The sequence below is a fragment of the Manacus vitellinus genome, unplaced genomic scaffold (genome assembly GCF_001715985.3).
Source record: "Manacus vitellinus isolate BGI_N305 unplaced genomic scaffold, ASM171598v3 scaffold_1_pilon, whole genome shotgun sequence".
NCBI classification, from domain to species: Eukaryota; Metazoa; Chordata; class Aves; order Passeriformes; family Pipridae; genus Manacus; species Manacus vitellinus.
The window spans coordinates 10886671-10911852 of record NW_021939396.1 but is presented as its reverse complement, the minus strand read 5'-3'; the positions used below and the strand labels follow the sequence as shown (position 1 = coordinate 10911852).

The following is a 25182-nucleotide window of genomic DNA, read 5'->3' as shown; positions in this document are numbered from 1 at the left end:
CTATAGTTCAAGCTCCTGCTCAAAACAGGGTGAGTCATGAGATCAAACTAGGTTGCTAGGAGTTTTATCCAGTCAGATCTGGGAAATGTCCCAGGATGAAGACCATGCAGCTGTCCTATGGCCCATGTCTGCTGTTTTGGGAACAGTATTTCCCTGCCTGACAGATCTACCTCATGAAAGCCCTATCTGTTTCCCTGCTGTTCTCCTGCACCATATCCCAGGAGGTGGTGCTGATGGGGACTGCAAGTCCTTATCTCCTTCATGGAAAAACTTAGGAGGTGACTATGCTGAAAGGGCAACTCACAGCCAGGGAAATCACTCTGGCCTTCCCTGCTGACAGCAGGATTTTAATCAGGTCCTGACTTAAATCCTTAATTCACAGCCTTCAGGTTGTTTAAAGAGCTGTGATAATTAGCTGAGAAGAAATTACTATCCATTTTCTCTTGGCAGGACTGTAACAGCATGACATACCATCCATTGAATCGAGGAGAGAATAGGGATAATATTCAGAATGAGAGAAAGACAGAAAATCTACCCAGAAGAAACAATGACAGAAGATTCCTCCACATATGCAAACACAAAGAGGTCAATTTAGATCCATTTTTTTAAACATGGCTTTATTGCTTAAGGACATTTGGCAAGATAGCCATAACATAAACCTCACATCCAACATTACTTGGCAACACATTTCCCAGTTGGAAAGAAAATAAATTGGATTTTTTCTTTGTGCTAATGCCACATTTTTTGGATGCTATTTTGGAAACTAATCAAGAGGTGGCTGCTCAGCATGCCTCTTCGTTCTTGGTGGCTTTTTAGTGCAAAATTGCCAGGAGCAGCTTTCTGAAGTCCCCAGAGGTATCGGATCGGACAGCTTCAGCTAATGGCTTCTTGTACATTTGCTGGAACTTCTCCTTTATTGCTGGCAGGTCGCTCTGAGGAGACAAGAAGAGCTTCTTCAGAAGAGAAATGCATGCTTTGAGTAATATGCCCTGCTCCTACCAGGACCCCGGGGGTCTGATCCAAGGTTCACCACACCTGGTGGGAGGAGGACAGGAGAAAGCAGGAGGTCTAAAAATCTTGGAGGACTTTCAGCTTAACATTCAGATTTGAAGTAAGCTCGCATCAGATGGTGTGGTGAGGGGATGCTAACTGAGAAGAGGGCCTGTGTGGAAAGCCATGCCAGGTGACTGGGGAATCTCTGCCCAGAGGTGCTGGCACAGTGTTGGTACTGGGAAAACACACACAGGTTGCTGTGAACTCCTGAAGCCATTCCATGGCGGCAAGCAGGGAAAGAGGGACTTCCAGGAGTATGGCTAAAAGAGGGTTTTAGTAATTTTCTAGTTACTACTGGGGGGGGGGGGAGAAGAAAACTCCTTGTCTTGAGATTTCCAGTGAAAAGGCACCTAGGGCACAGATCTGATCTCTGTCACTGCAGGTTTTAAATGTTATAATGATTGGACTGTGTCTTAACAGAGAGAGTACCCTGGAGCCTAATTTCTCACAGTGTGGATCATAGGGAAATATGCTCTCCCTGTCCCTTTGAAAGGCTCTTCCTCTATGTCGACTGAAACAGACCTGAAGTTACAACCTACAGAGTTTACAAGGAAGACTTAAAGATTGTGCTTAAAATTTCAAATGTCTTGTGAAGTTTCGTGCTTTTCAGAATGACAGTTACCTCTTTTGGCTTTTTATTTTCCTTCCCTCCTCCCCATCTGTTTTTCCCAGCTGGAATCAGAGAAAATTGGCAGCATATGTTTATAAGCAATTCTCAGTTTGGGAACTGCTGCTTCATCATTACTTAACTAGGAATTTACTTTTATACATTCTGTTGGGGCCAGACCTCCCCATGGGTTAGTTTTAACCAGGTACAGTTGACTCCACTTGAAATTGCCTGCATGCTTCCTGGTTTAGTTCTTTTGAAAACAGAAATAGATTTAATATCAAAACTAGAGTCGCCTGGGTACAGAAGCAGAGTGTGACCACTGATGTCATTGGGCTGAAAAGGGTTTACTGAGCACATGATCTATCAGGACTCACTCCATACCCTCTACATTTGTATTTCTCCCAGAACTGATGTGAGGCACTACAGGATGCAGGATACCCTACCTCAGACCTAGTCACAAGGATGCGAATCAAGGTCTCTTCATCAGTCCCAGCTCCTTTCATCGACTTGTGCAGAAGTGTGGCAAAGTAACCTGGGCAGTCTTTGGCACAGCTGACTAGAGAAAACAGTAAGAGGCCTCATTATACTTGTATATTTATAGTTTGTGATACATCTTCAAGCAGCAGTAAATAAATAAGGAAGAAATAAAGGAAACTCTCTAGGGTTTATGCTCAGACATATGAGCTGGCAGGGCTTTAATTCTGAGACTGGTCTCTATCAGTATGCAAGGAGAAATCTTGGAGTCGGAATGGGGACACACAATTTTTCCACAGGGAAAATATGTTACACAGGGAGATCAGCACTGAGTACTCTGCCATTCCACAGTGAAAATGACATAAATGAGAATGAGCATTTTCCCCTCTGATGTTCCTCTTGCCCATCTATTCTTGGGGTAGCTGCTCACTCTGTAGATCACAGGGAGAAGATCCGGGAAATCCTAGATCCAGATGGATAACAGCAAAACCAGTAAGCCAACTAGAGACAGGGCACAGGCTTAAATATCAGTCACAGTCAACCCTAGTACTAAATTGCTGTTGAGGACCCTGTACATTTCTGTGGTTGGCCAGCACTCTTCTATGATGCCCAGGAATCTGCTGGGAATTATCAGCAGCCCAGGTCTCAGGGGCAGCTTGGAGGTGGCTGTTCTCTGTTAGAGGGTAAATAATTTAGCTGTGGGGATAGAGAACCATCTGGTTGGTTATTTCTGAAACCAAGGAGTCCAAATCACTATTGAAAACTGCCTCTTTTTTTCCTGACAGATATATCAGCTCAGTTTAGGGCTATCTCAATGGCTGTTGCCAAGCTGTACTCAGATCCCCAACAAGCAATGTCAGGTCATTGCAAGAACTAGAAAAGAAAGGTCTTGAAACTGTTCGTTTTTGTTTGTTTTTTTTTTTTTTACCAAGAGTCAGATAAGCCTTCTCCAAGTCTCCAGACGTTTCACTTTTAATGGATTCTTCTATGTCCTTCCCACACACCTACAAGGACAACAAAAAGGAGCCATAAGAGCTGCTGTCTGAACATGTCATCTCACTGCCATAAAACCAGCATCAGATTTGGGATCCAATGGAAAAAGGCCAATTCAGATCCTTTACAGTCTTTCCAGGGGAGTAATTCAAGGGCAAATGAAGTTCCTCTCTGGTGTAAGTGCTCACAGAGCCACTGGCACCAAGAGAGGGTCTATGCAGCCAGGCAAGGCACAGTGGTTAAGAGATGGATAACCTACATCAGTCACATGTGTCTGGCAGCTTCTAGGACAAAGAAACTGCAGCTTCTTCTTGAGTGACCCCCAGTCAGGAGAAACTGTTTGAGCTTTGTGTAGCCACTCTGTCAAAGGCTCTGGATGGCTCCCACACAAATAAGATAATTTTTGGAGCTTTACCAGCTCTATGAAGTTTTGTTACTTATTGTCTTTGGCTTCCCAGGGAAAGTTTACAAGCACTGCAGTTGTCCCCAAGTTTTTATATTATTCTTTAGGAAAGGGGGAAAGCAGACTACCACTTCAAAACAGAGTTTATCCTGACATTTATGAACTTCAGGAACCTCAAAGTCTTTTACTTTTCTCTGTTTTGCTTATCAGGATGGCCCTGCATGATTCAAGACTCCATTGAACTTTTAGGTCAGAGCTGGGACACCATGCACACAAGACAGTAAGGACACCTTCTGAGGATTTAGGTTAAAGTTTTGCAGGCAACCAACCTGGTTTAGATCTTGCCCTATTTATCTCTCCAACTGCAGAGGAGGACCGATTTTTGCATTACTCTAATCTTGCCCCACTTCTACTTCGAGTACAGCCAGGCAGGATGTGGTAAATTGGTTTGGGCAACCCAATCTCTTGGCTTTAGGAACCAAAAAGCCAAGGTAGCTTGGCTATTGGAGCATTTAAATGAATCCTCAGGGTTTGGGCCACTCTGAGGGAGAGAGTATTAGTTTGTGACTGGGTTTGTTCTCCTGCCAGCAACAAACCAAAACTTGGATTAAGCTGCAAACATTTTCCCAACTATCGGTTCCTTATTATGCTGACACTGAAATATGGCCTTGACTGGAGCTTTTTTCATCTTCAGTGCCCAGGGTTACAGTTTTCTGATGAACTCTGAGTCATCCCAGGGAAGTTCAGGACTGTGAGCCAGAGGCTGGAGGGGGACTCTTTCCTAAGAATAAACATCACTGCTGAGCTTCCATCTCGCTGCCAGGAGAAGGACCTTGGATCTCCCACGGCTTTTTCTTTCTGAGGTAATTTCCAGGCAAGATATCTCAGTGGAGGTCCAGGCCCAAGCATGTGTAAAATGCCTTGGTGGGTGACATCAGGAGAAGTACCAAACAGCCAGGATCCTGCTGCCTATTTTGCCTTATGTTCAGAGACAGAGGAAAGCACAGCAAAGCACCTGCACAAGCTGTCTGCCCAGCGTGGGCAGAGAGGAAGCTTCTGCTGTGCTTCTGCCCAACCAATATGAGGTGTGAAGTGTGGGGGTCAGGAGGAGAGACCTTGACAGGTTCTGCTTAGGAGGAGAGGAAAAGACCAGAAAAGCAAAACCTTGCTTCAGGGCAGCAGTTTGTGAACCTGTCCCTTTGCTGTAGGAATAGGGACACCCACTGCCGTGCAGCTGTGGGAAGGAAACAACATTGTGACATTTATTTGGCTGGATGTTGTGTAGATTATGAAGGGGAATAGGTTCTTCAGTGGCAAAAGATTCAGCTTTTATCCATTATTTCTGTAAACTCAGGATATAATTGTATAAAAATGTTTTCCAAAATTCTTAAAGCATCCAAGAAGTTATAAAATGACAAAGAATGGATTGTCCACTCTACACAGAATTATTTAGGTTGAAAAGGTCCCTTCAGATCATTAAATGTCATTTTAGGGTCTGCACCTACATGTCAGGCCCTATGCAACCCACATTGCAGAAGATAATAACTCACCTTTTCATAGGCTTGAAAAGTAGCTCTCAGTTGACTATAGCTCCTCTTTGCTAGGACCACATTGAAAGCCAGCTCCTCTGTCCCCCAACGGCCTTCTCCTGCCTTCAAAATCACATGTTATTTTTTTGAAGCACTTGTTTATTCACAGTAGAGACAAGAAGTCAGCCAGAGCCCTTGATCCACCAAGCTCCAGCCTGAGCCCCCCTTTTTCATGTCCTTACACTGTCATTGCTCCCATGCTTGGTGTGTTTAGTCATCCTGAGGCAGCCCTTGCTGCACAGCATGGGGCAAATGGGGATTTTCCCCCAAGTGCACTTACTTTATACAGATCTGAGGCATCTTGCTCAGCGAGCTCTGCATTGACCTGTTCGCTCTCATCTCGGGTTGCCTAGAGAAAAAGAGATGACTACAGAAAAAACCCAAACAAGTGCTGGTTACATATCTTAGTGGAAGGGAAGACGGTCGGCTTGTGGGCCTCACGAATACTTTGGTTATAGTTTTGCTGCCATCTGCTGACAAGTGCCTGGTGATGGGCACGGTGGGACTCGGTGCTGCTGCTTTGAACCATCCGTTCGTGTTCACCACAGCCCCCGGTTTTGCTGACTTTTTGTTGCCTGTGTGATAGGGTTTATCTCCTAGTTTTATTTGCTGTGTGCTTGGGCCCTAATGAGATTGCAAACGCTGATGTTTCTGGAGCAGGAAGGTTCCCAGCACTTGCAGTGAAGTGCAGACAGTTTTCACAGTGCTGGATATGCCCTAATAACTGCAAAATGTTTTCCTGACTAACCTATATACCCTAAGTGTTCACCCGCCTGGGAGAAAATATGAAGGACTGATCTATGAAAAAGAATATATGAATAATATGTATTTGCCACTCCTGAAAATATACTCTAGGAGATTGAAAAGAGTTGTATCAATACTTTCCGAATGAGAATCTTAACTGTCATGTATTTAGTGATGTGACTGTTACATCTTTAAAGCTTCTTATATTTATCCAGTCTTTTCATTTCCCAGGGCTGTCAGATCTGTCTGGCTACCACATTGCCTTTCTAGGTGTGATCCTATTTTTCTTAGTCATAGTGTGTCTTTATGAAGATACTGGGTTTTTGCTTTGTTTCATGAAACGGCTTTAAAATAAAGTGTGTTCTAATGGAAAATATGCTTTTTTGGTGAATGGAAAACTAACGTAACAGCAATCTCTATCTTACTTGTTCTATATCTATCTGAATTCTAAAATACTTATCTGAGATGGAAATAAGATTTTGCTGGTTTGGGGAAAAAATCAGCATAATGGGGCCATGACCTCAAATGAGTATTCTAGCCATTACTCTGCTATAAATAATAATAAAACAATACTGTTATTTTCAAAGTATCAAAATTTATAAAATTCCTTCTGGCTTTATAACTTCTGATTATATATTAAAAAGCTCTAGATATAAAAGGCTCTTATACTGAAGAATGCCTTCTGTTTATTGTAATAACCTCATTATTATACTATGCATCATAACTACACTATTATAAATACCAGCTAATACTTATTATGATTACTTAGGGAAGACAGGATCAAAAAAAGGAAATATCTCTGTCAGGTAGCCACATAAAAGGAAAGCCCCCAGCCTTACCTCCAGCACCATGACTAATATCTTCCGTAGGGAGCCACTTGTGTCACTTTTAACGTCAGACTCTAGATCCCTATCAAACACTGGGAAGAAAAAAAAAAAATCTATGAGGGCTCACCCAGCGATAAAAACTTTAAATGAAGATATTTGAAAGATAAAACTACTTACGCCGTTTGTAGGCCTCTTTTATGTTTACAATTTCCTGGACAAATTAAAAAAAAAAAATATAAAAAAATTTTATTAATTAATAAATAAGCAAACAAAACACCAGCAAATCAGTACCATGCCCATATTGTGTGAGGTGTAGCAACCATGGGGATGGGAGAAGCCATAGGTTCCCTGGTTCAGGACAGCACTTTGAGGGATATCTGACTCATGCAGGTGTTCCTCTCCTTTCCCCTGCATCTAGGTGAGAGCTAAAGGGCTTTTTCAGTAGGATTTCATTCCTATACCTCTGAACCACTAGAGCAGTGCCAAAGCTGCCTTTAACACATATCCAGGGATTTTTCTCTCATCAGTGTTGCCTCCGTGCCAGCCACAGGAGATAGGAGTAGGACCAAGGAAGAAATTTAAATTATATTGCTCTTAACTCCTGCAGGAATTTTGGCTCTAGTGTGGCAATCTTATTACTGCAGCCATTGACAAGAGGCACTTCATCCGTGGAAGTTGGGCTGATCCCTCCTTCTCCTCCCAGGTGGATGCTCTCGGCGAGCTCTTTGCCCTGCTACCTAAGGAAGGTGACACACGGTGTCCCAACCTTGTTGTTTCGTGTGCAGAGAATCTCAATCAGCAGCGACTCATCCGTCCCAGCGCCCTTCATCGCCTTCCGGAGCTCTCGGGCCTCGTACTCGCAGGGCAGGTCCAGCAAAGCCAGCACAGCCTTTTCAAAATTCCCACTCAGGTCTCCCTTCAGGTCCTCTTCCATCTCCTGCAGGGACAGTCAGGAGGGTTAGCACAAAAGCTGAGGTGGGATTAGAGGGTTTCTTTATTTGTTTGGGGGAATTTAATGATTCAAAAGCTTCTTCTGTACCGCAAAGGGACAAAAATATTAAAACAAGGCCTTAAAATACGCACTTTTTTTTTTTTGCAAAATAAGTTCCCTGAAAGTTTTGGTTTCAGATTGAATGAAATGATTGTCCCATCTTCAAATACCAGTCAATATCAGTCTAGTTTTTACTCTTATTTGTTTAAACAAATGCAAACTAGTGTTCTTAAAAGCTTAGCAGAAGTTTACACTGAAGCAAAACACAGAAGCTTCCTGCTTGGAAAGAGCTGCCACAGAAGGGATCAAACTTAGGAACCTTTTGGTTAAAACTAACTTATTGGAAAAAACAACAAATTTTTGCAAAGTGCTTTGGTGCCAAGCAATCAGCATTTTTTCCCATCCAAAAAAAAAAAAATCAACCTTCTTGGATGTGATCTACTTAATTCAAAATTTAGAGACCTCGGAAAAGAACTAGCCAGTGTGTAAGCTGAGGATGCCTGCTGACAATGTATCTGCAGTTAACATTTCCTGTAGTATGGGAAGCACTTGACAAGTTCAGAAAAATGAACGAGAAGTTATTAAATTCCCTCTTACACAACCCCAAGTGAACACATGTGTTCAAGTCAGAGGCTGCCATCAATGCAGGCACCATGAACCCTACAAGTTCCTGGAGAATCAGGAGGGTGAAATGGTACAACTTGTGTCTCCTTCCTGAGAGATTCACGATGCCCAGGCAAGGGAGAAAGGTTGATACGTGTTGATGTAACTGGGAAGTCTCAAGACATTTGCTCATTTCTGATGCTTACTTTTATTAATCCTCATTATAGAACTAAATCCATAGTAGTTATGGAATGAAAATCTATATCATGCTTGCTGTAAATTTTACATATAGAAGGCTTTCAGATTCAGTGCTGACTGTCTTATTGACACCGATTAATGACTAATGAGCAAGCAGACCTTAGGAAAATACCAATTTAATAATGAGCTCTGCAGGATTCAGCTGTTTCCTGAAATAATATTATGGAAGGTTTTATTTTCTTGCACACAAAATCATTAAGGCAGTCTATACTTCCTCCTGCAGAATTCAAGTGCCTAATGAGACTTCTTAGTTTTGCAACATGTTTTACTTCAAGACTGGAATAAAAGGTAATTGTACAAGATCAAATAGTTTCTTTGAATTTGCATCTGGTCTCAGTGGGACTCTGACTTAAAATTTCCCTTTTACATTAACTTTTTTTCTGAATGTGCTGAAGATGAGCACAAGCTGAAATATTTTGTATTTCAGCTATGAATTATTTTATAGCTCTCCCAACTTTGATTAAAATGCTCTAATCTGGTTAAGGCTGATTTCAAGAAGACTGAGGCATAAAATTAGAAATATAATCAGTATTTTAGGAGATAAAATAAATTGCTGAATCAGAAACTAACTGGTGTCCTCCTTAAATCTGCTGTGCCCTTGGTATTTTCAAAAGCAGAGGCCTATACCATGTATTTCTAGAGGCATGAGGTTTGAAGCAGAGAGGCCATTTATTTCAAAATACCTTGCTATACAGAGCCTTGTACTTCTGTTTTATTTGTTGTCTCTGCTCCGATGTTCGACTTGACAAGACTTCAATAATTTTCTTTTCATCAGTTCCTGAAAAAGAAGTTGTGCATAGGAATTATTCTATCAGGAATCTAATGCAGAAGAAAGAAAATATGATCTCTAAAGAGAAAAGAAATTGCTGTACATATATCCCCACTGGCTCCACCCTTAGGATTTGTAACATCTAACATTCTTTTGAGGATAAATTTAACTTAGTCAGATACAATGTTCAGACCATAAAATAAAAATTCACCATCTCATGCTGTTCATATTTTATCAGGGAAATTGAGTCTTCAGTTTAAGAAGGTCAGACACTGCTCCTAAAATCAGGGTTATGCCAGTGCCCATAGGCATACATATTTTTGGTGACAATACTTGTTTGAGTAGTCCCAAGGAATCAGTCATCAGATCCAGTTTAAGTGTGTGAACTGTTATGCTGGCACAACAGAAGGAGGGGTGTGGGGTGAGAGGCTGGGGTAGATGAGGATGTCTTTGAATCAGCTTCATTAACCCACAGCCTGGATGTACAGCCTGTACAAAATCAGTTTTTGTTAAATGGAGTCAGGAAGAGGAGCCAGAACCAGCCTTGATGGTCTGAATCTGCTGAAGCTGCTTTGCTTGGCAAAAAGAGTGCAACGCACGGGATGCCCAGAGAGATGCAGCTGATGTGGTGCCCATCACACAGGGGAACTGAACATGCAGCACCCCTCCAGGAGAAAAGCCCTCAGTCAGCTTTGAGCTGTAACTTATGCAGTTGGTGGAAGAAGCTTACTAAAGGCAATGACCTTGTTCTTGTACTTTCCTTGCCCTCAGCCATATAAACAGATGTTTGAACTGAACAGAGCTTCTGGAAGGCATTCTGTGGCTAAAGAGACGGTCATGTTACCTGGATGTCCAAAAGACACAATAGAGCAGCTATTGCATTAACACAGGTGTCCTAGTGCACTTCCATTTAAGGGCCAGCAGCTTGACTCAGGCATTATTTCTTCAAGACAAGTATTGAAATGGAGAATTTGAATCAGGAGAGGCATATGACCCAGCACTGCCAAAATGCCTATAGCATGCAAAGAGTTTAGACAGCAGATCAAAGGCGTCAAGCCATGTGCCAGGTCTGCTGATGCACATCCTGCTGGTGGACACTGCCCCATGCTCTCCTTGTGCTTTTCCATCTGTTGCACCCACCTACTGCACTTTGTACTGTGCCTCAGTGTTTTGGGAGCAGGGACCAACAAGGGTGCCTGAGTAGCAACCAGTACAAAGGATAAAATTACAAATTATTCTGGCATTCAGCAACAGCTGATGCATTTTCATGCCTCATCTCACCACCAGGTACATGCAGGACAGCTTTTGCCAGTTGGACATATTGCCCAGTTCTTCCTGCTTAGAACTGAGGCAGAAGATATGGTCCAACTTTAGAAGGAAGTATACTCCTCTCTGACAATGTGGGGTTAAGCTCTCAGTTGGAGGAGAGTCCTCTGGGAACTGTCTTGAAGGGGCTCAATTGATAAGACAGGAAAAGTTCCTGAAATTTAGCACTTAACTAGCTGATTCTTAATCTCAGTGCTATACCAGGAAGAATTGCTTAAATACATGTTTACTCTGCAAAGACCTGGAATGAATTAATAACTTATTGATCTCACGTGCTGCCTGGCTGTTTATCCTCTACTGGACATTGTCACCTCTGTGGACCTGAGGATGCCATGAAACGCTGTGCATTCCTCACTCACATTAGTGCACAGTCAGGCAGCTTACTTCAAACTACCTCAGAAGATGGTGGGAGCCAATATTTTTTGTTAAAAATCAGTGGTGTAGGTTGAAAGAACTGTATATTCCTTTCAGTTGATAGAGTTGTAGTGGGCTCTGATGAACACACTAACGGTGGTGAAGATAGAGGTGGTGATGTTTTTTACTGGTTCCTTGAAAGCCTGGGAAAGGACATATAACCATGACCTAAATCTGCCCTGACTAGCAGGACCTCACAACTGTGATATCAATCTTGGCATCTTCATGTTCCTAGCACAGGGATATATATATACAAATAGTATGTTTACCCCAATTCTCTAGAGCCAAGTAATTAACAAACTAGACCTTACCAGTCTTTGAGAAACAAGCTGGCTTCCCTTCCCTTTTATCTTCATGGGTGTGAATGTTCTTTGAGTCAGTAAGTGACAGAAAGCATAAAGATTACCTTAAACTCATTGGAACAGTTGTTTTGCCTTAAGTTAATGTACATGCTCTTTATAATATTAACTGCCTTTTGTACAAAACCCAAGAACTTTCTTACCTGCTCCTTTGCAGGCACTGTGTATTTTCTTGGCATCTCGCTCTGCATCAAAACCATGATGATGGTGTTTATGGCTTGACTAGAAAGACAGAGGCACAACAGACACATGGAAAACAATTTTGCATTAGAATGACAGCAGTTTGGGCCTGGTTTTTGCTTGATCTTTGTTCACACCATCTAAACCTTGAAGTTCACACTGGGCTTTGACGAAATACTATACTTGTCACTAGGGCTCCTTGAATGGATCCACAAATAGCTGTCACCTTGTGACACACAGTGCTGAACTTACATAACTTTGTTCTGCCAGTTCTGGCTAATTCAAATAATTAAGGGTAATAACTTCATATTAGGCATCTTCATGCCAGATCAAATATTATTTGCTTGTACCACTTTAACAACAGGCAAATACAAAAGTCTTGGCAGGTGCGTACAGAACCAGGTTCTGAACAAAAAGTGGTCCTGAAAACCTTTCTTTTGTTGATGCATTGATGCAAACAAGATAATTGGAGATATATGACATGCTAAAGCTGTTTTTTTGTTGGGGGTTTTGTTTATTTGGTTTTTTTTTTATTTTTATTTATTTGTATTTTTATTATTTTGGAAAATTAGGATGTGGCTACCTTCAGCTAAACCTGTTTGGGAAAATAACTCAAAGTCCACAGCCATAGCTGCAGTTTATAGCTTGACATATCAGTGTAAACAAAAAACTCTGTGTGCTTCTAATCTGACAAGCTGTAAATCACAAAGGTTGAAATGCTCCTATATCCTCTATTCTGCTGTTTCTCAGACAAAGGTAGAATTCTCTGAGACCACGAGGTCAGCAACAATTTCAACCACTGTAATATTATTAATCAGATCTCTTAAATGCCTAAACTCTAAAATAGTACTAAAACATAGGTCTTAGGCTTGGAAATCAAGGGAAACTATATATAGACCATGGACTCCAGGGGGTCTAAATGGGAACTGCAAGTGCTTTGGCATTACTATTCAAATGGCAACATGAGGATCAGGCTACTTGCTTGGCAGGGCTGCCACGCACTGGCAACACCACAGTTGATTAAGGGTTATGATACCCCAGGGCATGGCAGTCTGCTTTTAAGCCTTCCTGAAAATGTCACAGGCCTATTGAGGAGCAGAAGAGGTTAAATGGCTGATTAACCTCCTTGTCTTTGGAGATAGCACAGGGTAGAGACAATTTCTGAAAGACATTAGGCACAACATTATTCAGCTTGTGGGATAAAGAGAATTTAGCCATGTGGCTGTGGGCCATGGTCTGCCATGTGCCCATCTGGCCAGAAAACGTGTTTTATTTGCAAGTATAGATACAGCCTGAAAGTCTGTTTATTGGCATTCTGAAAAAGTTTCATGCTGTCATCTTCTAGCTCTGGTGAAAGAGCTACAACTCTGGCTAAAGGGGTCCTCCCTCAGGGTCAGTTCTCAAGGAGAAAACCCAAATCCAGTCCCTACACTGCTTTACCAATCTACCTTTGTGATAGACTAAAGGCCATTTGGGTACCTGGCTTTTCCAATGCAGTGAGTAGCTGGGATACAACTTACTGCTGTAGTGCAGCCATCTCACTGAAACTGAAAGTTATTTTTACAACTATAACAATTAGTAAGGTACAACAACAATAAAATAATTTCTCTTCATCTCTACAGCACAAGCTAACACTAATTCCCACATCATTGTGACAAATGTTGTTTTTAAAGATGTATCCTACTGTATGCTCATACGCAAGGTTCTTTAAACCTTTCAAACAACATGGAAATAAAATGCTTATAAGTAATCAATATTTTCTAATGGGAGATTTTATTTAACAGTCTTCAAATTTCCCAGGAAACTGGTCAAAATGGAAAGGGAAAAACACAAAGTTAGAAAAGAGATACACCGATTAGTATCCAAAATTAATTGCATTCACTCTTTTCTGTGATGTTAGGGTGTAGGTGCTTCTCCTTTGGTGGCATCATGTACAAAATATATGTACTAGCAGGCTGAGAGAGATGGGGTTGTTCAGCCTGGAGCAGATAAGGCTCCAGAGAGATATCATTATTTTGGCTCTGTAGTGTCAATATGCTTATGGTTGATCTTGCTGTCTGTGTTAGGCAGCCACTTCTGAAGTTATTCTAGAGTTGTTTGCAAAGAGTTTCTTTGTAAGCGTAAGGACCAAGGGAGCAGCTGAAAAATCAGAAAAAAAAGGAAAGTTCTGTGGCACAAAAGTGCTAACATATCAAATGTAGACATTTGACTACTTTGCGATTATCCAAGTGCTATTCTAATTTATATACTCTCAGATTCACTCCATCAATATGAGGGGAGAACTGTTGCTTCACATTCACTGCCTCCTGACCTGGGGCAGGAGATGCACTGGTGAGAAGAAAGAGACTTCATCTGGCATTCACTCCCACTTTTCAGTCATTCAACCTGGACAGAAACACCTACACAAACACTGAAAGGCAAGAGCTGGTTTGTACTGCCTTGCCTTGCCCCTCAGCAAGTGCTGGGCTGTGGGAATTGCCCTTATCATGCCAGTGCTGTTGCCGCTGCAGCTCCCACTGCTCAAACCCTCCACAGATGCACCTGGTCCTGGTAATGTCATGGCAGGACACTGAGAGAGTGGTTTGCTCTCCTATGTCTTGATGGCTGGTCAGTTATCCTCAGGTTGATGAGTCCCTAACTCCTGGGTACAACCTGTCATTGCAGGCGTTGTGTTTGTGTGTAGCACAGGTGAAGCAGGCAGGAAAATGGTAACACCAGAGACTGAAATAATATTGTAGGTTTATGAGGATTCATAAAGATATATATACAGAAACATTTCAAGGGAAAAATCATGTGGAAGGGAAGGAAGGCCTGTTTCTTAATGATGTTCAGGACATGTTTGTTTTAAAGCACCAGACGAATTTACTGAGTAAGCTCTGCTAAAGCCTCTGTCTTCAAATAAATCACTGAAGGACATTAAGTGGTGTGCCTGAGGGTTACCATTCTTATAGTACTGTGTGTAATACTAGCATCAGCTGTATAGACAGGAAACCTGATACTCTGGGTAAGTGACTGTCAGGGCCAATGCCTGGGTCACTGAAATGCCCTGGCTAATATCCACTACTTGCTGAATCCCGGCCTTGACCTTGCCCACTGATGTATTGTTCCCAAGCAGGAAAGGGGGAGCTGTTTCAAAACTGTACTACTTCTTACCCTGTGGATTTTGACAGGTGGATTTTCCTGTAAGGGATACATGGGAAAATAAATCAATGTTTAATACCATTTGTAATTTGTAGGCATTTTTCTTTTAAAAACACGGGCAGAATCACTTTAGTATAGTTCTTGTTTTAGAGTTAGGATCTTAGATTAGATTTGAGTGTTTACTGACTTAAAATTGTTCTAGCAATTTTGGTGATAGCATGACATGGAGTCTGAAATATCAGGTGGACAGTCTGAACACAGACTTTGCAGCTGGACACAGGATGTAAGAGAACCTGCATTCAAAAATCAGTCTGGCTCCATCTACTGATTTAATTTTCTTCTCATTTCTCTCCAATAGTTCTATATTAATTAGTGCAACCAGAGTTCTGTTGGTAAGAAATCTTTTCACTTCCAGCATAGTTGTATTTATGGCCTGTGTCAAGGCTTGTTTTAACTTAACCTGAATAGTTTTTGCCTCACTCAAGCTTATTTTAGACAATAATCCTTTTCCCTTGAAACTTTGGCTAGAATTGCCATAGATTTATTTCTATTAAACTGGACAGATTATAGCTGACCTAAAACTAACACTTCTAACTTGTAAAGCACATCAAGTAGTTTTTCTACATTTCACTTTAAGGATCTGTAAGATGAGTTTATAGTTGAAGATGGTCTAAAATGCTTAGAGAAGCACAAAGAAACTGTTTAACAAAAAGATCAGCAAAAGGAGTGGAGGGCAGGACTGAACTCTGATGGATTCAAGGCATCAGTATTTCAAATTGGTGGGATACTGCAATACATTGCAGACATTTCTGAAAACAAAATCTAATATCTTCCTCGAGCAAAAGACAACAAACCTTGCAGTAGATGCTCATCTGTCAGTAGACAAGAACAGAAGAAATGCTATCATGAACATGCCAGGTAACTTCCCATACTGCAAAAGAGAGACAATGTGCCCTCTCTGAAAACAGCTGATAATGCAGCTTGAAAAATCAAAGCTATTTTTCCAGTTCCATCATCTCATGCAGGTGCCAAAAGCACACTCAGGAACAGAGATTTATGGAGGAGTACTCTCAGAACAATGGAAAGAGCAGCTGCTCGGGATGCTGGTCACCTACTGCAGCTCTAACACAGATCAGAACTGATAATGTACATGGATATATGCAGATGCAGACCCTTACAAGAAAATCACTAGCAAGAGCCAGCAGGAATGTAACTGCTGACCAGAACAGTCAAGATGCAGCTTAAGTAGCTTTGGGCAAAGCTCTAAAAAGGGCTGGATTTATCCAGGCATGTTGAGTGCCTACCCCTGCTCTTTATTTTTGCCAGGTCCATTTTATGTGCTTTATTTAGTGGATGTCTAACTTCAAGCTTCTCTTTTGCTGCTGTTTTCTTTCTTTTTTTTTTTTAACAGAAATAAAAATTAAATTTCACAGAAAGGGCAGATTGACCCAGCCATGCTCTTTACAGCATTAACTCATGCACTTGAGTGGGGTCTGGAATAAAATTCTGGGCAGTATTCAGTTGTCTAAACATAGGTCTCTGGTGCTGTTAGAGATGTCCCAGGGTAAGCTGCCTGCTGCCCATCAGACACGAGTGGTCTCCTGTGGGCCTGCACCCATGAATGTGGTGTGGATGTTTCACATACCTGAGAGCATCACCAGTGGATACTGGAGGTGGGCTACACAATCACACCAGAGTTTTTCCAGACATTTTCTTATGCTTCACATATATTTAATTATGTTCACAAAAATGCACTGGAGAAAAATGAGGTTTTAAAAAGAATGACATAAACTAGTTCCATGTGCAACAATCTGAGCTTTCCTCTCTACCAAGCAGGCGAGCACCAGCAGACCCTCTGCCTGGTTTCCTACAGATTTACATCTCCTGACTGGCTCATTTTGGTGCCTTTACCACCTACTGCAGCTGAACCAATTCCTGTGATGGACACAGGCATAATGACCTATCACTGTGTGGATTCTTTGGTGTCTTATAAGGGTTGACCTCATGCCTCGGTCTTTTGTTCAGGGGATTTCTAATATAGTCTCTCTCTTAAGATTTTCAAGAAACATAACAGGCACTATTAGTTTTGAGATTAACAACCTGCTGGTAAATTAATCTAAAATTATCCAGTGGATTCAAGTGTTTTTAGCTAGGGTGACAGATACATACATACTGCATTCCTCTACATCCTCTTGCATTCTGTTTCTTCAGGAAGCCAACCCCCAAACAATCCATAATATCCCAAAGGTAAGGACAGAAACACCAGAAAACCAAATAGACAAGTCAGAACAATTGAAACCCCATCACAGATAGGAAGCTATGGAACCTGTTGAGATTTCTCGGTTCTCACTATGCACAGTTATTGAGTCACCAGTTCAAAGACCTTCAAGGAGTCCAGTCTCACGCTAATGAACCAGTTCTCTTCCAGCTTAGCACAGCTAGAGTTAGAGCTGTCAGGATTGGTTTAGGCAGAGCTGATCTTGCTGTAGGCAATGGATAAGTGAGCTGACACCTCAAGGTGCCTTCCAGTTCTATGATTTTCTGTCTTTCTCTTTTGTGTGGAGAGGAAAAATTTGTTTTCTCTGTCTACCAGGAAATATCCCAAACCATGGAGTCGCCTTGGTAGCATAAGAAACAACAATACAAGGGTGTGCACCTCGTTAGTTAAACTGTACCTAATACACTAGGATCACAGAAGACAGCTTCTGGCAAATCAACACCTACATGATTAATTTTTTATCAACACACACATATCCAAGATTAATTATTTATCCTGGCAGAAGTCTTTAATGAGCTATAATGCAACTGGAATCCAAGATTAACTAGACTAACAGTAATGGATGGAGGAAAAAAGGACATGTTGTCTTAGATCTTATGATTAAAACCTTCTAGTACATCACACATTGTCAGGATAACATCTTGTTAAGCAGAACAAACTCTGAACTCCCACCAAAAGCTATACTCTTAATGACAGCCCAAACCTCATCATTCATTTCAAGCATTTCTGTCTGTTAAGAATAAAACACAAGAACAAACATGGGAGTAGGCTGCTGTATTTTAATTCTGATCTACTGCTATAGATGGACTGAAAACCTAATGCTTTGTACTTCATCAATAGTCTGAGTTACTAAGACAGATGTTGCCAGTCGTAAAGATTTTTTTCACCCTATCACAGTGGTTCCTTGGGCCCCTTTGACCTGGGTCAATTTTTCTGGATCACAGCAGAAGGTATGAGCACAACCAACTCAAACTATTCTATGATTCTATAATTGTCACAGCCTTCTACCACTAGATAAGGTGTATTATTCTTAAATAAAAATAATAATGTCACCTTATTTAAACCTTTGCATTCCAATAGAAAGTATATCTTCCCCTTGTGTCAGCTAACAATGCAGTCGAGACTGGAATCAACACCAAGAGAGAGGAGGACAAGCCAGTTCAGTGGTAGCATCCAGCCTGCCTGACAAGCAACATCTGCCTCACCCATGGCAAAGAGCCTGGAGAAACATATCACACATCTCAGAGCTGTGGATGAGAGAGCTCTCTGAGTTAGCAGGCAGAAGATCGCTCCTCTGCCAGGAGCCTCCAGCTCTGCCATGGGATGGATGAGGGCCTTGGTGCCTCGTGATCTGTGGTGCCTCGTGCTCATGTTAGCCAGCTTGGTGTGGGGCTGCAAACTTTCCTGGGGGATAAAAGGTTGGCCTGCTCAGAAAGCTCCAGACCGCCAACCAGAAAGGGCAGAAAAGCAGATAAAACTCATTTCATTTCAGTGTGAGGGTGCACCCATAAGAAAACCTTTCAAATATTAGAGCTCTTTAATATAGCGGAGAAGCAAAAAAAACAAAGTTAATTGCTGGTAGGCAGGGTCAGGTCTCATCTAACTGGGAAAGGCCATTCAGAGTGAGGATATCTCATCATTAGTGGATGGTGTGCTCACCATCTCCTATCATCCTTGCATCAGAGTAAGAGGTTCTTCTGTAAGCTCTCCAGTAAAATTCAAATAATTGGGCTCAATTATTCAGGTAGGAATTTATGTGAAATGTGAAAGCTTTTAGTACACAGGTGAGAGCGTACATATTGAGTCTTGTGTCTGGAAAACCCATCTCGCACTGGGGTGAGTTGTGGGAGGGGGGCTTAAAATCGGAAATTGGATTTTAAGAGTCTCAAACCACGACAATGGGCACTAACATTTAAAACCAAACAGAAGCAAACAGCTGCAGCACGTTGCAGCAGGGCAATATCAGAAAGCACCAGGGTTTGTGCTGTGGTAATAAAGAGGTGGGGTTGACAAACACCTTTTTGACGTATCAGTTAGCAAGTGCTACCTTGAGACAGCATGTGTCCTTTTGACCACAAGGTTCCTTCTTTTCCTAGTTTGTAAAACATACCTGTCATTTTTGTCCTGTCATATTTTTTTTTGTTTGAGCATTTTTCTCAACCACGTTTTTGTCAACCACAATATGCAACTGGAAAATTGCCATCTGCCTCCTTGCCTGCTCAGAGAATGGTATCAGTCTCTCCGAATGCTATCCACCATCTGCTGGCCAGGCTGTCACTCTCCCAAATCCTTGCAGCTGTTTTATGTCTAACAGCTGTATGACAGCAACATCCTGGCTTGTTCCTGACAGTCTATTTGCTATAAAGATCAAAACAATTTCTATATGAATCTATACTGGATGATACAATATATGTAAGTCTTATGGATTAAACTTCATTACTCAACAGCCTTTGCAATGACTCTGTGACTCTTTCTAAACCGAGAGGTGCAAACCCTGTTTTCTATATCTGAGACTAAACCTACAGTGACAATGAGATCCTAATAGAATTAATCACATTTACTTTTTCCTATTACAAACAAATGGCAACAGTGAAGGTAATGCTCTGACAGTTAAACTGCAAAATTAAAACCATCTTTCTCCTACAATGTCCCTCCTGTTTCTAGTAGTTGTTAATATATCATATTACATCTCATAATACTTGATGACTAATTTTTTATCCAATTTATTCATGCTCATCACCATGACAGAGAAGTCCACAATTAAGAGAAAAAAATAAGTTTGGCGTGGTTCTCTCATGGCTGAATTTTATACTGCCCAGTTTTAAATGCTTCTAAACATTTCTGTAGCTGGTGGAACACCTTAATACGGAGTACTCTTAAAATCAGAGTTAGCTACCAGGGCACCATGCAGTGGGAATGCCAGTGTTTCAAAACTGCAGTTTTTATTTCTAGAGGGTTCAAGCCAGATACTTAAATACAGATACCTTTGAGACGTGTGAGCACACCCAGCACCTGCATGGGGCTGGCAGAGGGGACATGGGGTTGACAAGGGCCTGACTCACCTGGTGGAGCAGCTGAAGCCAAGGCAGGAAAGGATGCTAGAAATCTTCAAAGACACCATGCCTATGGATAGTCATGATTCATGCCTCACTTCACTTCCTTTTAATACTTACCTTGCAAATGGAAGCCATAAAAAAAGCAAACAAATGGCTTTATTCACCTTGGACAAATCTAGTATTTCAAGTCTCTGTTATGCTGGGGCAGACTTGTCTACTATTATTTTATTGACCATAATACCTGGTTGGGAAACACTTGGAAACTGGCATATTTTGGCTCTTTTTCAGCTGAGATACCAAATCCCTGGCTCAAGTGTTCTTATGTCCTACTAAAAATTTTACACTCATTACTTTAACTAAGACTTGTGATGAGTTCTGGTAGGTTAACCGTGATGAAACTGAAGTAAATTCTTGTGTATGCCAGTGTGAAAGCTAACATGACTTAAGTATACCTAGAGAGGGCTGAAATACTTGGGCACAATCTTTGGGAACATCATGCTGACTCTTTCATGTATTTTAAAGCTCTATTATTTACAAGGAGAATAACTTGAAGGATGTTGCACCCCATCAGGGAAGCCCCAAGATGACATGCTTCTCCCCTTGGCCCTTTACTGTTTCTAAAATATTCCTCTGCAATATGCATTACCTAAACACCATCTATATATTCATAGACACATGAAGGGCTGTTACTATGCAGATATGTATGTTTAGTGTCCAAAAAAGCAACTGTGCTCATGAAACTTGGAGATTTCTGTGTCTAACAACTTTCTACATCACAGGAAGGAGGTGGAGGAAGTTTCAAGATACATTTAGGTCAGCTGAGTCACCTAAAGCAGCAGTAATCGATCCATTGCTTCAGCCAGTAGTCATAGTTAACATAAAGGCAGAGTAATTTTTCTGGATAGCAACTGTTGAAAATTTTATGTTATTTTGAAAATGGCTGAGTTCTTGTTTGACATAAGTAGCTAGAACTGTTGGGCTGCAAGTTGAACCTTATCTAAACCGTATGGCTGTGTTGTTTAAGTCAAAGATGGATTATAGTGGAACCTGGAGGTGATAATCTGATCATTCATAATAGTAAAGATGGATTGTAGTGAAACTTGAACAACCTGGACATTAATAATAGTTAGAATAGACAAACCTAGCAGCTTAAATTTTACTGAAAAATTAATAGCTGGAGTGGACAGCCACAGATTGTGGTATATGAGCTGTACCAACCATATTACAACATGGATTACAGAACTGACCAAAACCAATATGAAGATGACCATGTGGCAACCACGTGGTAATGAAACAGTGAACCAATAAAGAGGGACAAGACCCCAGACCATAATATTACCACTGGTCTGGACTATTGCATGAGGAATGGGGAGTTTAGATTGTGAGGGTTTAATTGCCCAATGGGTTTCTTTGTTCAGGGTCCCTCTTTTGAGGCATCTAAGCTTGAGCTACCAGATATCATAACTGATTTGTGCCAATAAACCTATCCAGTGGAGATGAGAGTCTAGTGACAAAAATTTCCTAAACAGTAACAACAGAACTTAGTAGAGTATACTAAAACTGTTGTATACAGAGAAGAGCATTAGAGTCCAGATACTTCGGAATTTTTTATATTTTTGTAAAATATAATTCCTTGACCTATTTACATCATGTAAAACACAAATGTAATGACTGATATTTCAGATGGGTTCTTTTTTTTTTTGCCACAAATGCATCATAATTTTTTCATGTGTTAACACCTACTACAGCAGCATTCACAGGACAGCCTCAGACCTAAAAGGAGCAGCAAATATCCTGGGTAAAAAGGGACCATGGGAATGAAAAGAATCTGCTACAGCTCTTCCCCAGTGCTGAGTGGCTGAACAAGAAGTTATTTCTGTCTTCTGCTGACTGTGGGCTTATGGCCAGGGACCAAACAAGAATCGACTGTCACTGAACACTGGTCTGCCAGGGGAAGCAACAAAGAGCAATTGTTGGGCTTCGTGATGAGATAATAAAATCACGCTGTGGTAATACTTGTACTAAGGAAACATTTCTACAAGGGCAGTTATGTCCATAGGAAACAGAGAAGTCCCTGTGATGTTTGTGACCTAATGCCCAAGAGGACTCCTCAGGCGAATATGTTCTCCATGTTATACTTACGTTTTTACCTTAAAGTTCTCAAACCACAACAACCTGCCATCCCCTTCATATATTACAGAGCCCTCCCTGGCAGAAGGTTTAGGTTGCTTTAGTGAGAAGATGAAACTCAAAGGTATGCCAGAGAATCTCTAAAAATGGCTAAACTAAAACCAAAGAACTCACCATCCCCAGACTAACTAAAATCACAGAATAATGCATAAAGAGTCTTCATGTATTTTTGAGAGACAGAAGGTGAAAAAAAATTGCACCATTTCACATAAGTAAAAATCCACCAAACTTTCCAAATCATATAACAAAAACCATTGCTGCTATTCCCAAAATGTCCCCAAACCATCCTCCTTATAGCAGAGCAGCAACCCAGATTTTCAGGTGGATTGACTTTTAATATTAAGGACAGCAGAAGCATAGATAAGCTTAATGCGAGACTGAAAATAAATAAAATAATTAGAGAACTTAAATCTCTAGGGATGTGCCATCAAAAACACTGCTTGATTGTAGAAAAAAGAACCAGACTGAGTTCAGAGATCAAAAAGGATTTGGAACTGTGCAGATTTCAAGCTATAATGTTGCATTAGGTGCAGTTGGGAACTCAGCTTCTAACAGTTGGTGTTGGCTGGAAAATTTTTACTGAAAGCATTTTTTTCAGTCAAATTTGATTTTTTGTTCAAATTAACATGTTCAGAAAGATGCTAATTGTGATGAAAGCTCCATTTTAAAATGACATAGCTGAAAAGTTCCATTTTAACATCCACATAGTGGAACGTTTCACTGAAGAATGCTTAGCTTTCAATGAAAACTTCATTTAATAATGACATTACAAAAAAAAGAAGTTTTAAAACTTAAATCCATTTAAGCAAGTAAAATATCTCATTTGATATAGATGATCAATTTTATATTTCTTGCAGCAGAAGCTATTGATAAGAATTTCACTTCTGAAATTTCAAAGCAGATGAAATTTTGGAGAGATGTGTTATTCAACAGAATGAAACAACCCATTTTTACCCAGCCAGTAGTGCCAGTATTGACCACAAAAGAGGAGCTGCCCCTGTGCATTGCAGTGCCTCCCAAAGCCACCATAATCCAACAGCAACAGGTGCCCTTTTCATCCTTCATAAAAAAAGTGCTTACTGGCTCATCTGCTGACAAACTGGTGGTCCCTATGGCTGGTTTTCGTATATCCTCTGTGAGTTTGTAAGACTTGCTCTGGAGGTTTAGAAAACACAATGCATAAGACACTCATGAGCCTACGGTTGCAAAATATGAGATTAGGAGAAAGAACAAACTGCAGCTGAAAACTCTTTTATTTTATTTTCAGGCTGTTCCAGAAGTGGTTCTCTGACACGGGTGCTAGTAGTTCTCCAAGATTACCTGTAACATCCCAGTAACAACTGAATGGTGCAATTCCCAGATGAGTCATGGAATTCTCTTTCAACATGGGCTCACACATCTTCCCAACGTAGCCTACAGCACAACTCTGTTGTACTGCACCTACATCCAAGGCTACCTAGTCCAGCATGGAGCTCGTGCACCTGCTGAACCTGCCTGAGATGCAGTGCTGTGATCACTCCTACCACAGACAGACTCTGGCTGGCTAGTTTAAACCTGAGTTGAGTACACTTGCTCTACACTGCATTCAGTGGACATTCAGTCCATTGAAAGGCTCTCCAGGGCCAGGACCCTCAGGAGACACCTGCCAACAACCCTGTGAAGTGTGATTACGTGGGCACCTGGGGCTTCGCCTTGTTTCCTATGCACTGGTAGGTTGCTAAACTGCTCCCTTCTCTCCCCTTATCCAAACAGCCAGTCAGCAAAAAGATGGTGTCAAGATGGGACCATCCACCCATACACAGGGAGACAAAAAGCTCCTTGGATTAGTAACTGGAGCTTTGTGCAAATGGTATGTATGGGTTCTCTTGCTCAGTCGGCCAAAGAAAATGTCCTGCAGAACTGGTCCACAAGCACCAGATCCTTGGCATCTTTCAAGGCCTTGCTGACTTTGAATTAAAAAACAGTCACATGACAAAGTATTATAAATCTTAGAGAAACTAATGTCACATTAGCCTGTATCAGCAATTAGGCTGTCTTCTATTGATATAAACTGTAAAATTACAGGTTTTCAGCATTCAAGGAGAAAATGCATTGCTGACTAAATATTGCTTTTATCCATTGGTTTTAAAATTGGAGCTAAAACCCCTCAGCTTATTCAGCACAAGCTACTTAACTTTCAGAGGGACCAATCATTCACTGCTATCACACACAAGCTTTTGACAATCATGTTTTTTTGAGGTTAAATGTCATTATTCAGACACACAAATGTTAGCCAATATTATCTCAGTCAAAATTCATATACTAATTTAATGTAGTAAATCCTGACACCTGGATTTTAATCAGGCCCTTCTGCAAGCACCACACTTTGAGATTACTCCTGTCCCTACTGTTCTGTGATAAACAGCCAGATTTTCAAAGTATTGGCCTTTGGGACAGGAATGTTTTCATATTTATTTAAGGAATTATTTTAGCATTCAAAATGTTCCAATACAAATTTTCTAAATTAACTAAAATTTGTTTTCCCATGACATCCAACACATCACTTCTTTTTATCAAAATGAGTGTGCTGCCCTGTTTAACTAAGCCACAAGGAACATTAAAACACTTAGGACCTGTGTGTTATAATAATTTCATTATTCATGTACTGCAATGAAGCAACGTTACCAGCTACGCACAAGTTTACCACACAGACTTAAAGCTGAGGTTTTAACTTTTGAGGTTAAATCTTCACTTGCAGCTGTATTAATGCCATTTAAAGTGAAAATTGACAAAAATAAACCCAGGAAATTGTTGCATTCTTGACAATCCAAATTAAATAACTACTTACATGTGAACTGCCCATTTTTGCTTAGCCTGAATATGGAAGACACAACTCTTCTGCTCTTCAGTAAAACAAGCATGCAGATGGAATAGTCAACTTTTAC

At 41.0% G+C, this 25182-nt stretch overlaps 1 protein-coding gene across 1 annotated transcript; it reads right to left on the bottom strand.

The window, feature by feature from the left end:
* Positions 1 to 596: 596 nt before the first annotated feature.
* On the bottom strand, positions 597 to 25182 carry ANXA13 (annexin A13). The gene is made up of 11 exons (XM_008934558.3): positions 25086 to 25182; positions 11557 to 11635; positions 9229 to 9323; positions 7460 to 7630; positions 6871 to 6904; positions 6706 to 6785; positions 5403 to 5471; positions 5084 to 5185; positions 3066 to 3141; positions 2107 to 2219; positions 597 to 932 (listed from the first exon to the last, which is right to left on the bottom strand). Exons 1-11 carry the CDS (start codon positions 25098 to 25100, stop codon positions 813 to 815), a joined length of 954 nt encoding a protein of 317 aa, XP_008932806.1. The 5' UTR covers positions 25101 to 25182; the 3' UTR covers positions 597 to 812.

Excerpts from the sequence above, each read along its gene's own strand:
- ANXA13 (XM_008934558.3), bottom strand. Across the intron at positions 9,324-11,556 it reads CAGTGCCTGCAAAGGAGCAG|GAACTGATGAAAAGAAAATT; the intron begins GTAAGAAAGTTC and ends CTTCTTTTTCAG. Across the intron at positions 6,786-6,870 it reads AAAAGAGGCCTACAAACGGC|TGTTTGATAGGGATCTAGAG; the intron begins GTAAGTAGTTTT and ends TTTTCTTCCCAG.